Source organism: Scophthalmus maximus, chromosome 9 (assembly GCF_022379125.1).
Source record: "Scophthalmus maximus strain ysfricsl-2021 chromosome 9, ASM2237912v1, whole genome shotgun sequence".
NCBI lineage: Eukaryota > Metazoa > Chordata > Actinopteri > Pleuronectiformes > Scophthalmidae > Scophthalmus > Scophthalmus maximus.
The window spans coordinates 12488732-12509034 of record NC_061523.1 but is presented as its reverse complement, the minus strand read 5'-3'; the positions used below and the strand labels follow the sequence as shown (position 1 = coordinate 12509034).

Here is a 20303-nt window from a genome sequence, read left to right as displayed (position 1 = left end):
CCTTCACCACCCACCCGACACGTCACCTCACAGCCTAAAAGCTCATCCAAGCATATGAATTCATGACAGCATACAAAGTGGTTCACAGAGGAAGCACAACTGAGTAGACGCAGAAATACGGCCGAGGCTTTTGTGTGCCGTGACGAGAATACTACAGAGCCACAAATCTGTTTGTCGTACAACACGTTCTACGTGTTGTCACACTTGTTACTCCCAGAAATTCTGAAAACCCCTCCAGGCTTAACGTCCCATGCTTTGTGTCGGACTTTTAGCACAAGCACTGCTGCATGCATTTGAACTATCTTTTGAAATAAGATATGAAGAAAAAGAAGACGAATGCCCACTTACTGAACGGTTCTGTTCTTTCTCAAATTATTGAAATTAAAATTTGTGAGTTTGATACAATTGCTTTTTGCATTAAATGAGATGAGATGATCTGGAGGAAATTAAATCTGATTGAGATTCTGAATTCAAGACGAAATAATCTTCACGGCCATTTGATCAATTATTATAAATATACAGGTCATAGCAGCGTTAAAGTCAAAGGATTCGTTCATTTACATCCTCTCATTTCAGGTATTTAATTTTGACAATGACATTTTCATGTCATAACATAATTACTAGGTAAACCCGTTCAGGTGTAGCACCACATGACAGTGAGGCCTCGCAGTAAGTTTTCGTTGTGGATTCATATCCGGTCCACATGGCTCTCCACCACAGCAAAGTGAGGTGGGGGTGGATGAGCAGCAGAGGCCAGGCTTTTCCACTGGCCGTGGGGGTGAACATTGTTGGTGTGAACCCAAGGATTAAAATAAGCTTCCTGCCGACTGGGCAGCAGGGAAGGGGCCGGGCGCAAGGAGACTAATGAGGCAGTCAATAGGCTGGGGTCAAGATACCATGTTATGGGGAGTTCAAACATCCGAAATAAAGTGAGGGTATTATAAGTGACCTTCCACCTGTAATGATAATGCTAATAATGCTGGCAGCAGGGCAGTGTAGATGACAAGGCCAGTCTAAGAATATTTCCACACCTTTGGTCCAGATTTAAACTTCTCAACATCTTTTGGATGGATTGCCATGAAATCTGGCACAGATAAAGGTCCCCAGTGCATGAATCCTATGAATTTAAAAAAATACCTATTGGCTATTCATACTAAAATACAATTCCAAAATGGTGATCATGTTAAACATGTTAACAATTATAGGCTACATCCAAAAATTTCAGCATCATCGTTTGGCATTTTCTGAAAAAAACCCAAAAAGAGCATTCCAGATTTAAAAAATCCCAGAGATTACTTTATTTGCCATAATAGTTTGACACATTTAGAAACCGTCAATGATACAATTTTCTTACTCCACATCACCATCACCTTTCTTCGTCTTTACTCCGTCCGATCCACCCTCTCCCCTCACTAATCCCCTTTCCTCTTCTCCACTGCCTTCAGCCTGCCCTCCAGGCAGCTCAGCCGGTGTTCCACTGCACACGACTTTTCAGAGGCCGAAGAGAGCAGAGTCAACAGGGCACACACCAGCACGAGGCCGACCAGTCGAACCGCCGTGATGTCTGCGGCGGCAGTCCTGTCAGTCACTATCAGTCCGAAGAGCCAGAGCGCCAAGACGGTTTTCACCACCCAGAACACCTGCCTGAACACCGCAAACAGCAGACGGAGAACGACGATCAGCACCCAGTAGCCGATGAGGGCCAGGAGGCCCCACTGGGCGAAGGAGGTCACACCCTCTGGGGTAAATCGGGGCAACGTCTTTGCAACTGTGGAGGGAGGAAATAAAGCTCAGTTGTATTTTCATGAGGACTAAACTCCCGTGTTTAACATTAGAAGCAACAGGAGCGAACACTGCAAAGGGAGTGGCAGACAGGTTTCCCCGAGGGAGAGGCAAGACTGCATATTTTCATTGCACTTGGAACTTTCAATTGCAACAGATACTCCCCTACAATTTTGCAGTGAGCCACACATACAGGGAAGGGGAAAAAAATAGAGCACGCAGCAAAGGCTAAACACACACAAACACAGGGGCCATCCTGGTACCCACCATCGAATCCTGTCACCCTGAGGATCTCAGTGACGTAAACGGCAATGACATTCAGGCCGCTGGCAGCTCCTTCAGCCAGGAATCGGATCACCATCCCAAAGAACTGTGGCAAAGTGGAGGAAGGACAGTTTTACTTTTTTTTTTATTTTGCAAGGGCGCAATGAAGAGAGGCAGCATTCTGCTATTAATGAATCATGTGCAGAAGAGATAGAGATTAGTTTACAACGAGCAGACAAGACAGTATGATCTATAAGGATTGTGTATAAAACAGCTGGTTGGTACGAAATCTATGAGGGAAACTCATGGTGATAAAATGACCGGAAGATAGAAACAAGCTGTGCATGCGAGTGACAGCTGGACAGTGCCCCTCTCTATTCCTGTACAACCTCCGTCCACCCCCCCAAACACACACACACACACCCCCCCAAACACACCCCCCCCCCCCCCCCACACACACACACACACACACACACACACACACACACACACACACACACACACACACACACACACACACACACACACACACACACACACACACACACACACACACACACACACACACACACACACACACACACACACACACACACACACACACACACACACGAGGTCAAGGGTAGCCCAGCGAGCTGGACGAGGGTCTTATCTGCACCTGTTGGGCTACACATTGGCATGTGTGAGACGACCGTGCAGTGTGTCAAGAGCGCGACTCCGGCATCTGTCACTACACATCACTTGATAAAACCCAATTCATTATTTACTGCTCTGCTTGAATTTGATAAACTGCTTGGATTTTGAAAGTGATAAACTTCCACGTCAAAGGCAGGTTTGTGACGCAACACAGACTTTTAGATGCTGCGGTTGCAGCCAATGCAGCGTGGTAGTGTCTTTGCGTAGTGTCTTCCTGTGGCCTCTCCTGTCAATGCTTTAAACGCTCAACTGAACAGTGTACAGATTGCACAATGAGATTTTTTTTGTTGTTCTGAGGACGAGATAACTTCTTTTCATTTTTTTCCCTCTCACTGTGAACAATCCCACACAACCAACTTCCGGTGGAGAAAGGCTCCATTTCAGTTAAGGGACTCATAAAAAGTCAAATTTCTACTCAAAGGATCATGAACACACCCTCTAATTTTGCCAAATGAGTTGTCAGCTCACTTCTCAGCCTCCCAGCACAAATACAGAATCATTCCACTACATGCTCACAGGACAGGGGGGGGGGCTCACATGCAAGTATCTGCTTATAGAAACACACATATGGGCTAATTCTTCACTACAGCCCTGCTCCTTTACTCTCTGCACTGTCACCCACACGAGTTAGCTGAGCCACACGAGAGGACTCTGCTAAAGGGACCAGGATGGGGACACTCGGGAGGCTTCTTACCATGGCAACCGAGTGGACCTTCTCCTGACCCAGAAATGACTCAAGACACGACAGAGCCCTCTGGGCAGCAGCGTGGAGGCAGGAGACAGAAGAAGATGAGTGGATCGGGAGGAAGAGGAGAGGGATGTGTGCGAGGGGTGATGGGTGAGGAAGTTGAGGAGGTACAAAATTAGTGATCGGATCCAGGGAAGCGTCGATGAGGTTAGACTGCAGAATATTCACAATACGAGGAGAGATGTCTGTGCAAAGCGGCGTCCTGATGCAGGGAGGAACAGGCTGGTGCATCCCCTCTCTGTGTGTGTGTGTGTGTGTGTGTGTGTGTGTGTGTGTGTACCTCAGCAGCTGACCGCAGCACGCCGGTTCCCACCACGGACTCCACGTGCCGCTGGACCTCCTGGCAGGTTCCCGCGAGCAGGGTCCGGAGGGTGACCGCCGGCGCCGGCGCCCTGTCCCCGGCCGGCTCGGCGGCGGCTCCCCGCCCGCTCCCGGCCGAGCCGAGCAGCAGCACGGACACGGCGAGGAGGACCCGGGCCGCGGCGCATCCACCGCGGCCCGAGCAAGACGCACGGGCAGTCATGGCTGTGGAGGTTGTGAGGACCATCGGGGGAAGGAAAAGAAATGCGACAACAACAAAAAAGAAAGAAAGAAAGAAGAAAAGAGGATGTGCCGAGGTTGGGGCTGCGGCGCAGAGCCGGTCGAGCAGCTCCTGGCGAGTGACTCACACGGGATTGTAACTCAGACTTAAAAATGGCTCCTGTTGGAAGCAATCACAGGTCACGGAGCGGGTGGCTTTTTAAATCAACATGCTGCAGTTCACAATGGAAAAACACAAGAACCGCGCCTCCCTCTCAACTGCGAACGAACCAACTTAGTCCGTTTCGAAAATGAGACTGGAGCGTTTTGGTAAAGAAAAAAAGCCCAAATGACTCGAAGTGATGAGCATTAAATCGTGAAGTGTTGGACCGGACCGCACCGGGCTCCGTGGCGACAACACGGCCACGGCTCAGGTGCAGCAGTCGTGGAGAAATTATAAAAGAGATAAGGAAAAATGTCTCCAAAGTATTTTTTCGTCGCTTGCAGCTCGATGCGTAAAAGCCAACGGTGGACGCGCGGTGACGTCGCGCGGACCACGAGTCTCCCAACGCGCCACAGAAGTCAACTTTGGGGTTTCCTTTGTCTTTGCGCGCGCGTCAAAAGGTCTGATGCGATAGATTGTGTCGCACGACCCGTGAAAACAAAACAAAAGCCCTCCCGTGTCGCCGACCCAGCTTGGCACTCCTTCCCTCCGAGCGTTTCTAACGACTATTCCCAGAGCGTTAACGCGTCCAGAGGAAGAGGAAGAGGAGGAGGAGAGCGCTGTGCACGAGGATAAACACTGGTCTGCACACTGGGACTTGTAGTTTAATGTTCCAGGTCAGAGGTTAAGATTATTCACAGGGTGTCAAATTAAAAATTCAGACTGAAAAGGAATGAGATGGAAGCAGAAGCTGGACACTTTTTGTGGCCGTTTATTAACTCGCCAACAGCAGTTACACAGCCAGGAGATTTCAAAAAGAGTTTGGAGCAAGAAGAGGCATTTTCAATTTTCAAATAAAAAAAGGAATAAACAATGATGACATACGGTATATACATACACTAACACCCACTACACTGGAAGGAATGCTGTTTTCAAACTGTACTAATCATTTCCTTTGTCTGTCTCTCACACACACACACACACACACACACACACACACACACACACACACACACACACACACACACACACACACACACACACACACACACACACACACACACACACACACACACACACACACACACACACACACACACACACACACACACACACACCAGTATCTGAACGTATACAGTGAAGTAGTGGATACTGGAACCGAATTCTCTCGTTAAAAAAAGAAGGAAAAAAAAGTGTTCAAGATCAGAGCATCAGTGCGGCCTGCGAACCTGAAATCCTTCACACTGACCGTATCCTGTAGATACACAGACACACGTAAGTACATTGTCAGAGGAGGAACCACTTGAGTGGCAGTGATGCTCCCGGCAGTGTTTGTACTACTGCTGAAATCGTTGACCCTTTTTTTCTCTCCCTGGCAAGGGAGCCGCGGCTTTAGCCGATGTAAATGCGATGGAAGTCGTTGGCCCCGAAGGCGGCGTTGCATTTGGGGCACTTCCTCTGGCGCGTGTCGTAGCGTGTTTTGACACACTCGAAGCAGAAGACGTGGAAGCACTTGGTCAGTACAGCGTCCTTCACCCGAGAGTTGCAGCACGGACACGTGAGACGTGCCTGGAGAGAGAGGGAGGAAGTGGTTTGAACAATAAACTGAGAAGCCATGTTTTGTCCTCAGATGAATGGTTTTTGATTAGTGGACAGAAATATCTAGGGCAGCAGTGAGGCCGTGTGATCACAGAGACAGGACTTCAAGCTCCACTGTCCTCAACCAGAACACTCATGTCAGGAACCCGGTGATAAGAGATGAAGGCGGATTTTAAACCCTGATGTGGCCTTTTTTTATCCTCAAGACTATGGAGAACAGCGGAGACGGACATGTCATAGTAGAGAGGTTGTGGAACCATCATGAGTATTAAACCACTTACAAGTTTATTGACAAATCTGAGCGTGATCCTGTCAGAGCTACAGAAACCTGAATGGAAAAGATTCTAATTTGAAAAAGTTGATCATTTAATTTGACGGTTGGTCTAATTGAGTGGACACCAGAGTTATGTGACTCTGTCCAGTTCATTACCACTTACAAGACAAGTAGAGGATCTGTTTGTCTTGCACACTGGCAGCCTGTCTGGGAATTTTGCCAGAGGGACATTAATTCCAGTCCCTGTAACATTTGTCAACAACAATTGGACAATTGTTGTGGACAATTCTACCACCTCGGGTGTTGTTATCAAGGAAATGAGGGTGAGTTCAGACAGTGGTATACAAAACATGAGGAACTGCTGGATGTGTAAAAGGAAATGTTTGACACTAGTCAAATGAGATTGATTACACTATCACGCCTTCTAGGCAAATACAGTATAAAGTCACAAGAAGCAACAGGTGAGCCTAACATAGCACAAATGCGACATCCACGTTTCTAGGTTTTCGTTTTAAAATGCATCGCTGCTGCTGCTGCTGCATTTACGCCTGTCGTCCACAGGCTTTTGGAAACGCTGCTTACACCTTTTATACTTCGGAAACTTCGGGGTTGCTCCGTGACGTGGGTGGGCGAAACAGAGACGTTTGGAAGCAATGCCGCTTCCTAATTGGTCCTTATCAGTCACAACTGTAACCAAGTAACCAACTGCAGAGTAGACAAACTGCTTCCCTTTTACACTGGCACAAGCATGCCCAGTGTACGTGAATGGTCATGTGACATACGTTTTTAATGTGTGTCAGATACGGAGCTAAAATACTCATCTGGGCAGAGATCGTTTTTGTTTTAAAATGAAAAAGTAGTAGCATGGATGTAGCCAAAGACTGGAAACCTAGAGAAACAGCTTACTTCTCTGAAACAGGATCATTGAAAACTCCAGTTACTTAGGTAATAAGATTGAGACATCTCACTACGGGAGCGAGCCACACTGTGACCCTCAGTAGCAAATATCCTAATAACAAATATCTTGTGTGGGAGTCCCACAGTGGTCAGATCAAGCTCTTCACCCATGCTTTCCTTTTCGTCTGCAGGCTCACCGGCATGGTTGTTGGGAGGGAGGTGAGAGTCATGTTCTGACAAGCTAGTTCATGGGGTTAAGGGTGAAAAGTGTGTGTGAAAAGAACCTGGGAACCTTGATCGCCTGCTGGGCATGTTCCAGCCCCACACAGCTCTAACATACTTTCCTCAAAATGTCATTTTTACAGTGACAGGGATGGAACTAGGGGTGTCAGGCGACAGAAGCAAGGTAAGATCCATCCACGCACAGGCAAACTAGCTAACCCTGACATGAGATATGCTGAAAAGAGTGTATTTGCGTCTTTACGCACTAGTTTTGATCGGTTGGACTACCTGTTGCTGACAAGACACATTCACCAGCCAGTGACCACCAATTCACCAGACTTGACTTGAAGTGCTACCCAGTGAGGCTAGCTCCCATAGTGAGACATCGAACTGATTCTGGTGGGGAAACCAGACAGATTTAAAAAAAAAAAAAAAAAAAAAAATTGTTTCACCAAATCCTACCTTGTATTCACTAATTTCTTCATTTAGGATATCGTCTCCATTGCTTATTTTCTCCGCTGGTTTCTTGGCCTTCTCAATCTTTCTCCTAAGTTTGGCGATGTCCTCCTGAAAAGAAATTTAGAGTTAACAGCTGTATTAAACAAACAAAAACAAAACAGGAGCCTGTGATGTTTCAGATGGGGACAACAAAATTGAAGCTGGCAATAACCATTAATCTCACATACAGTGAGGACAAAACAGAAGTCCCTCAATCGACAAATCTAATTTGCCATTAGAAAATATGCAGCGTATTTAGAGAGTCATCCCACGAGTCTCATGACAGTCAGTAAATGCAACAGTGTTGCCGTTTATCACAGCTATGGATCACACATGACTAATAACAAAGTTTTCAAAACATTTAGCCATTCAGATCCGTATTATGTCTTCAAGGCTTCAAACTCCTCCTCAGTGGATACAACTCTATTTGAACCACATGCACAACTTTCATCCTTCATGTGTTTATTTGTGTGTTGTTACTTGTGCTCGTCGAGCGTTGAAGGACTCTTTCTCCCTGGAAATGCTGTTCTCAACCACCTCCTCTCTGACCAGCCTGAGCCTCTGCTGAACCTGCTCCAGTTGAGTTCGCACCTCCTCTGACAGAGATGCAGAATCCTGAGCCTGGAGGACGACAGAGATATCCTTAATTCTCTTATAATTTACAATCCTTTATATTGTTTTGTTTTTTCAGGAACAGCTTGTCATTTTGGGATCATATATTCTCTGAACCTGTGGTTAGTTGTCAGCGAACGATGTGTTACCTTGCGTTTGTTCATGTCCAAGGCTTGTGTTCGAAGTGCCAACTCTCTCTCTGCGGTGCTGATGGTGCCCTGCAGGAGGCGCTCCTTCTCCTCCAGCTTCCTCACCACCTGCAGCTGGGCATCGACCTGAACATGGGCCCCAAAACATATGTAAAATGAAGATGAAATAAACAATAACACACATTAAAGGGAGACAATTGACAGGACTGTAAAACAAGAGTAACAGTCATTCACAGTCTTGGAGCAGTCTTACATAAAATTAATAGTGTAGGCATATATATATATTTTTGTTGATTAATATAATAGTTCAACAGTATAGTGTGTATAGGCCCCTGTCCCTATAGATTGCCCATTGTTGAGTTGCCTGGTGGCTGACCTGAGTTTTTAAGGTGAGCAGCTGGTCAGCCAGCTCCTCTTTCTCCTCTTTTAGCAGCTTGTGGATCTGGTTGGACTTGATCCGCTCACTCATCAGCTTGAAGTTGGCATCGTCCTTTTCTCTGAGCTGCTGCATCAGGCGGATGTTCTGTTCCTGCATGTCCTCGAAGGCCTGGCCCGTCACATCCATCTCGCTCAGCAGTGCGTCCTCCTCCTGCAGATGGAGCGCAGACACAACAGAGTGTTAGAGAAACGACAGGAGAACACGGCACAGGGTTTATAAACAGAATGACCACCGCATACTTGTTTGGCTATCGAGAGCTTCTTGTTGAGGATGTCGATCTGCTCCTCCACAGAGCGGATCTTCCTCAGAGCCTCTTCATCTGCCATTTTCTTGCCCTCCCTCCTCTCCCGCTCCTCCAGCTCCCTTAGCCTCTGCCGCAACTCCTCACCCTGGAATCAGCACATTAGTATTATTATTATCATTGGAATGCTACATTCAATTAATTACAGAAGAATATTTTATTCGGCAATGTGTTTAATCGGCTACATCAACAAAATGTCTGTTTGCAGGTGACTTGTGTTGATCACCTCTGACTTGGCCTTTTTCTCTGCAGCCATGAGCTGGACTTTGTCCCTCTGCTCTTTGGGTGCTGAGCGGTACATGTCCAACAGCAGCTTCATCTCCCTCTGGGACTCCTGCGCTTTCCTGCACATGACAAAAAATCTTGAACACAACCATACAGGGTCCGAAATCACTATCACTATCACAGCCCATTGAGTTTATGGTTTCATGAACACAAAATAGAGATAAGCCTGCCCCAAACCCACTTTAACAGTGGTGACATGTTGTGTTTACCTGCCACGCAATGCAAACATTAGCTTTCTATTCCCTTTGCGCCAGTACTGCTGATTAACAGAATCAGATGACTAGTGAACTCGTAGTGGGTATGGAAGGTTTTTTACAGGACTTTACAATCTGAAGCTGACCCACAGAAAGCACTGCATCAATAAAACCATAACAATAAATACTGGAACATGGTACATACAAAAAATGTTAGGTTTAAATCAAGTCTCCCACCATCAACTTAAAATTCAGATCAAGTGGCACAATACCAGATTTCATCTGATATTTTCAAGTTATATACATTCAGAAAGTATTTACACACCTTCATTTTGTCATGAAGCATTATGCTCAAACAATAACAAAATAACAATCAGGTTTTCCGGCTTTTATCACTTTTGCATTGTAATGTATCTCTAAAGGGGTTTGAGACCATTGATGCAAACAAACAAAAAAAGAGAACTACCCAGCATTGTTTCATCCAAACATGGGACTTACTTGAGTTCAGCTCTGACAATCTTCAGCTGCTCCATCTCCTTCCTCTTCGACCCTCCGACCACAGACAAACGCTCCCCGGCCGACTCCTCGGGTTGGCCGCTGCTCCCCGGCTTCTCTTTCTCCTCCTTCATGACACTGCTGCCGCTCCCACGAGTCGGCCTCTCTCTCTCCTTCTCCTTCTCCCGCTCTCTGTCTTTCTCCTCTTTCTTTGTAATGTCCTTGTCTTTCTTTTCCTCCTTCTCTTTCTTCTCTTCTTTCTCCTCCTCTTTTACTGCTGCGTCTGGTTCCACTCCAGGCTCTGTCTTCACTGAGGTGCCTATAGAGAGACGAAGTGACAATGTAAAGGAATTGTCTGCGAGGACTGACCAGATATGTCTTAATGTGGATCATGACAACAATAATCACAAATAATTAAAATGCATTTTGACTAGGTGTTGGTTACCAGTGCTGCTGGGTGTTGAGGAGCCGTTGTCAGGCTCAGTCTTGACCACAGGTTCTCCGGAGACGGCTGGGGTTGAAGGAGAGGCCGTCTCATCCTTCACGTCCATCTCTGTGCTCGACTGGGATTGGAGGATGGCGCTGCCCTTTGAAGCACGGACCTACAGAAGCAACAGATGTGTGTGATGTTTTCACCGCTTCCGAAAGATTGTAATACATAAATATTTGTGCTGGTGAGAGGTGACAGCATTCATCTCTGTCTCCTTCTGTCACACCTGGTTGAGTTCAGCTTGTGTCTCTCTCAGTCTGATCTTGAATTTCACCACCTCTCCCTTCATCTGCTGGTTGTGGGTTTGTAGTGTGCTAATCAAGTGCCGCATCTCCCTGTTAATAGGACCTGAGACGAGGAGGCAGTTAGAGGAACAGAAATGAGCAAGAGGAAAGAGAGAGAAAACACATTAGTATTTATATGTCAGCAGAAAGATAATGTGGATCTGAGCTCTTCAGATTGTCTACTTTACAGTCGGTTGTTTAGTTACAGAAAATACTACAAACGAGAAACAACTTCAAGTACTTAAAGTATTAACAACATTTTGCCTTCAAAGCAGGAATCGTATGCAGGGGACTGCGTCATCTTTTTCAAATGTCTTGCCGGTCCAGACTACAAAACAACCCCGGAATTTCCAAACTAAAAAGGGGCGAGCAGCGTTTCCAAACTTCTCCTCTTAAGGTGCTTGAAAACTCTGGTGTAGTGTGGACGGCAGCCGTAACCATAGCAGCAGTGATGGGTTTTAAAACGAAAACAAAGTAATGTGGATGTAGCCTCTATGTTAGCCAGAACCTGTAAGTTACCTGCTTGTTCGTTGGCAGCAAGAGTTTGCTCAAACTCGATGCGCAACATCTCGTACTCCTTCCTGACCTGAGCCAGCGTGTCCTCCAGCTGAAACACCTCAGTACGAACCTTCCTCTGCAGAGCCACCTCATCATTCTGCACACATAGGGCCGAGTAAGAGTAAGACAGGGACACGGACACAAATGTAAACATGCACAACTTACCTCCATGTGCTCCAGCTGTCGAAGGCGTGCCGTCCTAGTAGTGTTGAGGCGAGCGCGTGTCTCGTCTAATTGAGCCTTGAGGATCAGAGACTCGTTGTAGAGCACAGAAAACTGTGACTGCAGACAGCGATACTCTGAAGTCTCTTTTACCATGCCCTCTGCCCGACTCATCAACTCCGCCTGAGATGAAAATGGAGAAAAGAAAGAAACAGATAGTAACCAAAATGAATAAAAAATACAGGGTAGAGAAAAACTATTTCATACAGAAAGTATGTAATAAGCAGTTTCCTTTTCACCAAAGGTTTTGACCTAAAATGTAAACTGATGCTGTGCTCATTTCTTTCCTTTTGCAGTCATGTTGCTCCACTCACTTGGAATCTGCTTCCATTGCAATATATATTTTCATCATGGCAGTAATTTAAAATCCTTTGGTTTAGTGACAACGTTAATTATTTTTCTACAATTATCCAGAAATGGGGAAAAAAATATATTTCCAAAGACTTGATTCAAAACAAGTGTGTGTGGTAAGTGCCTTCATGTTGTTGTTCTCCTGGTGAACATTTTGCAGGTCTTGCTGGAGCTTCTGCAGTTCAGTGAGGCGGTTGTCTGCCAGGTCCCGGTTCTCCTCCAACTCGCTGTTCATTTCCTCAAACTGATGTCAGGAGAGAGGAAAAACAAGTACACAGTGTAAGATATGGAAAGAAACTATAGTATTTCTTGGCATTTCTCACAACATATTTTGTTTTAGTTAACAAAATTTTGAGGGGGGAATCCTACCTTTCTCTTGTTAATAGTGATTGTCCCACATACGCTGCTGGCCTCCCCACACACCTTATAGCCTTTGCTGTTCACCTGGGATGGCACAGGGAGTGTCAGACCATATTTCAACACACACACAGTGATCAACATGAAGTCCAAAACAAATCCTCACCCTCTCCAGTATCTCGCTCAGGTGTGCGTTCAGCCGGTTTTCCCGGCGGCGGATCTTCTCCATGTCCCACTGGAGCTCCTCGATCAGAACCTGCAGCTCGCTCACACGCTGGTCTGCTTTGTTGGCTGCACGACCCAAAGACCGGGACTGAGAAGAACAAGGAGAAAAAAAACATCCGTTACTGGAGGATGATTAGTAACAGAAAAAGTTAAAGTTAAGTAAAAAGGCATGGTTTATGCCTCTTGCAAGCAGATTTACTTGATAACTTTTTACTGTTAAGGTGTGCTTGACCTTCGCGTCGAGAGTATAAATAAGGACATGTAATTTGTACCTCGCTCGTCATGTGACTGTGCTTCTGCTTGAGGTCCTCGGTCAGCTGTTGAAGCCGCTCGTTTTCACTGGTCAGGAGGGAGTTCAGTGTGGAAGCTACCTTCCACAAACTGCCATCTGTAAAGAAAAGTAACAATAATAACAAGTGCAAACAAAGAAACTGACTTGATGCTCAACTCCATTTCAATAATCTCATAAAGTATTCCTCCCCAAACCTTCCTTCCTTTTATCTCACCATCTCCAGAGTCCTCTGCCTTCAGTTGATCCACTGTGCGTTTCAGACACTCATAGATCTCCACCACATGGCTGGCCTGTTTCTGGCTGGACTCCACTCTCACCTGAAGCTCAGCTTCCATCTCCTCGCTGGTGCTGCTGGCCAGCGTGGCCAGGAAGGAGTTGGATGTCTCTCCTTGGTGGCCTGGGTGACAACAGAGGGAAAGGGGGTTTTCTCTCTGATTTGTTCCATCAATTATATAAATGTTTTTGCTAACAAAGTCACAATTCTGTGTCGGTTTTGTCTTGACCTCTGTCCTTAACCCTCTCCTGGTTGGAGTCGCCATCAGGTTCTGGAGTATCCGGCTTCAGGCTCCGTCCCTCACCCGCCGGAGATTTCTCGGGTTCGCCGCTTGCTTGGTCATAGCGTCTGGTGATCAGCTGGACATGTTCATCAAACTGAAGGAGAGACACGAGAGAATTAACAAAACACTTCCACTTTTTGACCTCTACAGTAGTGGAGACTGTTAATGTTGTTTTGCTCCTAAGTCTGGAATCAGCAAATGTTTACCTGGTTCCAGTATCTATTGAGGATCAGCAGACTGGCATCATCAGTGGCCTGCCGGGTCTCCAGTCTCTCAATTCTCTCTCGCAACTCGTCCTCAATCACCTGCAAATCAACAAGCCTGGTGATTTAACTTTCCTTCAAACATGAGTTGATGCAAGTTCAGCTTTCAGTAGGAGTTGTAAACATGAAGTGGGGAATCTGTTTACCTGTCTTTGATCGAGGGCTTCGCCCAACTTTCGGTTCTTAGCCTGGAGAGCTTTGATGTCTTGTTCTTCCTGGAAAAACAAATGATTCAAACATGAAGATAAAAAGTAGGGAGCAGCCAAACAAACAGACATTACACCTCTGAGGTTAGTATTATATTGGCAGCGTGGTGGATTAGAGAGATGCTTACCGAGTTGGACACCCCTCCCAGCTTGATGACCGTCTCCACCGCGGTGCTCCCCCCGGCAGCGGCGCTGACCCCGGGACCTCCGTCCTCTCCTTCCCTCTCCCTCCGCTTCTCCGAGGGCGCACCGGAGGACGAGGGACCACTCGGGTCAGCTGGACGCTTCTGTCCCGACATCCTCAGACTCCTGGAACAAGAGAGAGACGTTAAAAAGAGCAGAATGTGACAGTTAGCCGACAGAAGTAGACCCATATGGTTTGGACGACAGAGCTAGCTGGAGAGCACTGGACATAGAACACGCTAAGTGGCCACAGACCACTTCCTTAATGAATATTCTGAAAACTTGTTACCACAAGCGATGGGTGTCGACACAAACAAAGCCGAATGTGCGTACTATTACATTTTATAGGCACGAACAAGCTGATTGAATTAGTCAATGCAGCGGCAGGCTAACATTAGCCGTCTGCTAACGTCAGCTAGGATCGCTCTTGATGCTCACGGAAACGCAATTCTGAGCCGACACGCCGATGCCTTCATTTTCTAATATTTTCAGCAACAACTACAACCAACCCAAAATCTTACCGTTTTTTTTAATGGTAAGAGCTTTATGTTAAGTGAATTTGTCTGTGGATGTTGATGTTGCGGCTTCTTGCCTCTCGGAAACGGAAGCGTCAACGGGCTAGTGGTGGACGAACCTTCAGCCGGCGGTGCGCCCCCTGCCGGTCCGGAGGGAAACAACCCCTGCAGCACAACACTCATTCTGTTCGGAGGCCGGAGGTTTGAAGTAGAGTGCAGCTGATAAGAGATGGAAGACTTGTTTTATTTTGCACAGCTAGTACTTCAGTACTTCAACACAGGAATACTGCTGTGGCCCCAGGTTTACTGTTAGTCAGTAAGGTTGTGGTGATTTGATAAAACACAATCTAACCTGAGGGAAATACACAGATTGAAAGCAACACAAACTAAAATCTATAATAAGCATGCTGGGCTTGGAACTAGATTTTTTTGGAAAGGACTAAATAAAAATGTACCCGCTCATTATTTTTACTTTAATGGTGCAAATTCAAGACAAATGCATGCATTGCAAGTTCTCACCAAAAACAAAAAATGAGACAATGACAAACGCCCTGGGGATCGATGACACCTGCCTGCTATGTGCTGTTGCCTGCCTTATGGTATAAATTGCAGTTTAATAAAAGACTTATCCCAAATATGATGTGTTAACCAAAGAAAGTAAAAATCGTGCCACTGAATTAAGACTGACATTTGTAATGCACATGTAATTTCACAAAACAGAAACTATCCTAATCTCAGCAACATGGATGAGAGATACTTTGTGTCCTGCAGTATTATATGTCACTCACACGGAGAGTTGCAGTGCTTTGTGATATTGTTCCAGCTACCAGGTCACAAAAACATCCAAACTAATATTTCCTGTGGTGGTATCTTTTTTAATTAAGTTCAAATTCTTTGAGGGTTGGCAAACATTTGACACGCCTTTGACTCTCACTCCTTATGTAAAGACGGACTCGTGGACAGAGGCTGAACTCTGACCTGCAGTATTAAAAGGGAAATTGCACAGGGTTCAGAGTCCAGGTTGTGTAAAAACTGGTTCGTCATCCACCCCAATATATGGGCTCCAAAATCCCTGTCTGTGGAGATCAATCGTGCACTAATGTTTTTTCAGGCCATTTTCAGCAATCGATGTGAGAACTGTTTATACATGACGTGTTTGACAATCAATGTGACGCAGGTGGTAGAAAAACAAAGGAGCATGAAAAAAAAAGGGTTTGCTCTCGGTCTAGTAAATGAATGGAAGCATGTTCCTATAGTGTAATAATCTCTGTTATCTCAAATTATGATGACTCAAATCAGTAACATAACAATGAAATGAATAACCAGGGCTCACTGATCAACTCTATATAATATCTTCAATTATACATTATACATGTAAAAAAAACTTAAAGTCAACAACAAAAAAATTGGCTGTGCAGTACCTGAAGGAAGATGTTATGTTAGCCAAATGAAAAAAAAGGTTCCATAAGTTAGGTCCCAGAATCTAACTGAAAACAATGCAAGAGTATCAGGGCCGATCATAAGAAATGAAGGAGAAAGGAGAAACCACATAAGCTGGGAAAGATGAAACGCTGGCAGCTCACATAGCTGTCAGCTCGTCCTCTAACTGGGTTTGATGGACCAGAGGAGTTTATTCTCAATATTTCAATTTCCAATTTATTCTCTGATTGCAAATTGCCTGGCACTAATACTATCCCGTATTATAGCAAACATGCTTGTGCTTGTAAAATGTTTGGAAAGGATATCAGGAGTAAGTAAGTGACTTAATTTTCAAAAATAAGAACTGAAATGATTTAGAAGATTAACCCTTTGCATTTGAAACATTGATACATTGGCATGCTTAATTATTATAACTTAATCACCTCCACCCACCGTCTTGAGAGCATTGGAAAGTGAAAACTGTGACTCCCCTGAACACACCCAAATCAGACAAACACAGTATCCTGTGCTGATGTAATCCACCGGGGGACAAAAGAAACCTGCTCTGCAGAATTGCAACAGGCCTCTCGCGTTGCATTTCATTATTCTACTCGTGGAGCTGCAACAGCGAAAAACAACACGGGGCGGGGATGTGTCAGAGCTGTTTCAGACGACACATCGTGTTCCCTTCCTGTTCTCAACAAACCCTCTCTTCCGACGTGAACCAAAAAGTCCACAAAAGAGTGCATTGATGACGCCACAGCAGGAACACCATGCAAACACCGCCCCTCTCTGTCTGCGTGGGCCAATAGCGTTAGGGCGGCGGCCCACGCCCCGCCACATCACGAGCGCCTCCTCCTCATCCCGCGGACAGGCGATAAGTAGAGCCCCGAGCGCTGCGCTCGGCCTTCTCGTTCCGACGCTGTCTGCGATTTCTGTCGTTGCTGTTTGATTTTAAACTCTCAGGTGAGCTGTCAAGTTTGTAGCTCTTGTCTGGTTTTTGCAAGGTCAGTCCGCATCCTTGCGTTGCCTCGCGTTTGTAAGTGTGCAGCGCTGGAACTTTGCTTTTGCTTGACCTGTTTTTTTTCCAGCATCCTAAAGTTTGCAGAACTGGATCAACAGGTCGTCACGTCTGATTGCTCGAGTGTCACCGATGCAATTGGGACGATTGACAATCTCTTTGCAGCGTTTGCTCGGTGGTGATGTTACTTTTGAAAGGGTTGCACGTTCATTGTCGACGTGTTCTCCGTCGACTCTTGCAGCAGCACGTTACCTGGGAATGAAACAAACACCGGCGTTGTTCATAAGATAAGATAAGATAAACCTTTATTCGTCCCACAATGGGGACATTTGGACATTACAGCAGCAAAGTGGACAGAAGAATATAGATACAATTTAAAAAAGCAATAGGTATATACAATATATAACAGGACATATAATGTGTGTGTGTGTGTGTGTGTGTGTGTGTGTGTTCTACTGAGAGCAGTGGTGGTTATACATTCTCACATGATGACTTATTGCATGTTAGTGGAATGTGCTCATGATGTTAATTCTTCCTCTCCCTACCGCTCTGTGGTTTACTGCAGAGTCTTGGGGAAACGTGTGGCCAACAGCTTGGAAGTGAACTGTGAACTTCTGTCCCACACCAAGGGGCAGAGCTTATCTGTTCGAAAGGCAAAAGTTCAACCATGCAAGCCAAATATTTACAGGATTGGTGCAAGAGAAATGTGATGTCACGGGCCGAGGTCTTTGTGCGTGATAGAGGAAGAACAAAGATGAAAGTTTTCTGAACACCTTTCAGTGAAAAGACATATGTCTGTTTCTAGGATGACTCATCAATTCCCATCCCTCACTGCGGAGCAGAAGAAGGAGCTCTCTGACATTGCCCAGAGGATCGTGGCTCCAGGAAAGGGAGTCCTGGCAGCAGATGAATCAACAGGTGAGCCTCCAGTCTTAAGTGTTTTCTCTCGTGGTTAGAGGTGACTGCAGAGTTTGCGTCTGAAATTGACCTCCTCGCCCTCTCAAGGAACCATGGGAAAGCGCCTGGAGAAAATCAACGTGGAGAACGTCGAGGAGAACCGCCGCTGCTTCCGTAACCTGCTCTTCTCTGCCGACCCCTCCATGTCCAACTGCATTGGTGGGGTCATTTTCTTCCACGAGACGCTCTACCAGAAAGCCGACAGCGGCAAGCTGTTCCCTCAGGTCATCAAGGATCAGGGCATTGTTGTCGGCATCAAGGTGAGGAGCCGGCAGAGGCTAAATCACAACACTGTTGATTCCACACATTTGCAAGTCTTTCACATATGGACCTCTAGAGATTAATCAATATGTTTGATCGTCTTTCCATAGGTTGACAAAGGCACAGCCGGTCTTACTGGAACAAATGATGAGACCACCACACAAGGTAAAATTAATACTAGCACTTAAATTAGAACTTCTTTATGGAAAATGTTATGCAATGCACATTAAATCATAAACAACTTTGATAGGAGAGTTTGTCAAAAACACAAGACTGAGGGAAGTGCTTATCTGAACTGATTTCTAAAGTGATTTGGAAAACCATGTGTTTTGTAGACCTGCCACCATAGCATACCAACATTCACTCAACAATTTTTTTCCTACAGGGCTCGACGGCCTCTCCGAGCGTTGTGCCCAGTATAAGAAGGACGGTTGCGACTTTGCCAAGTGGAGGTGTGTGCTGAAGATCTCCGATGGCTGCCCATCAGCCCTTTCCATTGCAGAGAACGCCAATGTCCTTGCCAGATATGCCAGTATCTGCCAAAAGGTGTGTGTGTGTTATCCACAGACATGACAAGAGGAATTGATCTGGGTCAGTAAATTTGTTTGTGAGGCACTCATTTTAACGTTTCTGTACTCTCTAATTTAGAATGGCCTTGTGCCCATTGTGGAGCCGGAGATCCTCACTGATGGAAACCATGACCTGCAGCGCTGCCAGTATGTCACAGAAAAGGTTGGATCATCGTCTCTGGTTTAGTTTTCCACATAAAAATGTTTATTTTTCAATCGGATGTTGGTTTAAAGTATTGTAATACATCTGCCTCATCAGGTTCTGGCTGCTGTGTACAAAGCTCTGTCTGATCACCATGTCTACCTGGAGGGCACTCTGCTGAAGCCCAACATGGTCACTGCTGGACAGGCCTGCACTACAAAGTACACCCCTCAGCAGGTTGCCATGGCTACAGTTACTGCTCTGAGGCGCACTGTCCCCGCTGCTGTGCCAGGTGAGTGTTGGGAGGAAAGCTTTTCCCCTTCTGAGAACCAGGTTTCTCAGTGAATTAGATACACGTAACATGCTGCGTCACGTGTCTTCACAGGCATCTGTTTCCTGTCTGGAGGACAGAGTGAGGAGGAGGCCTCTCGCAACCTGAGCGCCATCAACCAGGTGCCCCTCCACCGCCCCTGGAAGCTGACCTTCTCTTACGGCCGTGCACTCCAGGCCTCTGCTCTTTCTGCCTGGCAGGGTAAAGCTGCCAACAAGGCAGCTGCACAGGAAGCCTTCTACACCAGGGCCAAGGTGAGCGTCGGTGGGCACATAAGGCTGTTGATAATGATGAATAAACACAAATAAATAATTCACGCTCATCAATTTGTAGTTGTGGACTGTGCACAGGACTGGCTACTAAATAACTTTTTATCTTAAATTACACAACTTTAGACTGGCTAGTCAATGATTGGATCATCATCATCATCATCTCTGGTCTCGCACTAATGTGGCACCAGTAACTTGGCTGATTATTAACACACAGATTTGACTTTGCCCTAACTTTTCCCTTCTGTTGCTCTCTTCAGATCAATGGCCTGGCTGCCAAAGGAGAGTACAAGCCCACCGGCTCGGCTGACACGGCCTCCATGCAATCTCTGTATACGGCCAGCTATGTCTATTAAATGCTGTGAACATTAAAACCTCCTCCAAAAAAAGTGCACATGGACCAAATCTATCTTCCCCCATACCACCAACACCAGGGGGAGATTTGTTATGTTGAACTGTTTGTCTACTCAGTGAAATGACTGGAAATAAATTAAGTGACTATTATTGGTATCGTGGTGATTCTTGGGATCTGAGGGCATGTCGAAGGCGTCTGTCTTGGGTGCATGGAGTTTGGCTGTTTAAGTTCTAAATGTATTAAAATAACAGAATTTAATATTAATCCATAACATAATCTTGCATGGCTGGGCAGCTCATCCACATTGACCCTCAACTGTGTGCCCAGCTCACAGCAGGA

General features: G+C 45.9%; 3 protein-coding genes across 4 annotated transcripts; 1 reads left to right on the top strand and 2 right to left on the bottom strand.

Moving 5' to 3' along the window:
• Positions 1-1267: 1267 nt before the first annotated feature.
• Positions 1268-4786, bottom strand: LOC118319266 (transmembrane protein 109). Of its 2 annotated transcripts, XM_035649533.2 has the most exons (4): positions 3771-4786; positions 3437-3496; positions 2050-2152; positions 1268-1768 (listed from the first exon to the last, which is right to left on the bottom strand). In XM_035649533.2, exons 1-4 carry the CDS (start codon positions 4035-4037, stop codon positions 1413-1415), a joined length of 786 nt encoding a protein of 261 aa, XP_035505426.1. In that variant the 5' UTR covers positions 4038-4786; the 3' UTR covers positions 1268-1412. The 2 variants fall into 2 exon arrangements, with proteins under 2 accessions (XP_035505426.1, XP_035505427.1); XM_035649534.2 differs by lacking the exon at positions 3437-3496 and having other exon boundaries at positions 3771-4785.
• Positions 4787-4906: 120 nt separating this feature from the next.
• Positions 4907-14799, bottom strand: rnf20 (ring finger protein 20, E3 ubiquitin protein ligase). Its single transcript, XM_035649509.2, has 22 exons — positions 14647-14799; positions 14071-14251; positions 13883-13951; positions 13680-13778; positions 13420-13567; positions 13131-13313; positions 12897-13012; positions 12566-12712; positions 12412-12486; positions 12167-12286; positions 11635-11814; positions 11431-11566; positions 10854-10975; positions 10583-10739; positions 10141-10456; positions 9390-9507; positions 9102-9251; positions 8800-9012; positions 8424-8549; positions 8143-8283; positions 7627-7731; positions 4907-5741 (listed from the first exon to the last, which is right to left on the bottom strand). The coding sequence occupies exons 2-22, from the start codon at positions 14239-14241 to the stop codon at positions 5565-5567; spliced, it is 3069 nt and encodes a 1022-aa protein (XP_035505402.2). The 5' UTR covers positions 14242-14251; positions 14647-14799; the 3' UTR covers positions 4907-5564.
• Positions 14800-16876: 2077 nt separating this feature from the next.
• Positions 16877-20113, top strand: aldob (aldolase b, fructose-bisphosphate). The gene is made up of 9 exons (XM_035649531.2): positions 16877-17025; positions 17886-17998; positions 18086-18297; positions 18409-18463; positions 18684-18844; positions 18947-19030; positions 19127-19301; positions 19395-19594; positions 19870-20113. Exons 2-9 carry the CDS (start codon positions 17887-17889, stop codon positions 19963-19965), a joined length of 1095 nt encoding a protein of 364 aa, XP_035505424.1. The 5' UTR covers positions 16877-17025; position 17886; the 3' UTR covers positions 19966-20113.
• The last annotated feature ends 190 nt before the right edge of the window (positions 20114-20303 follow it).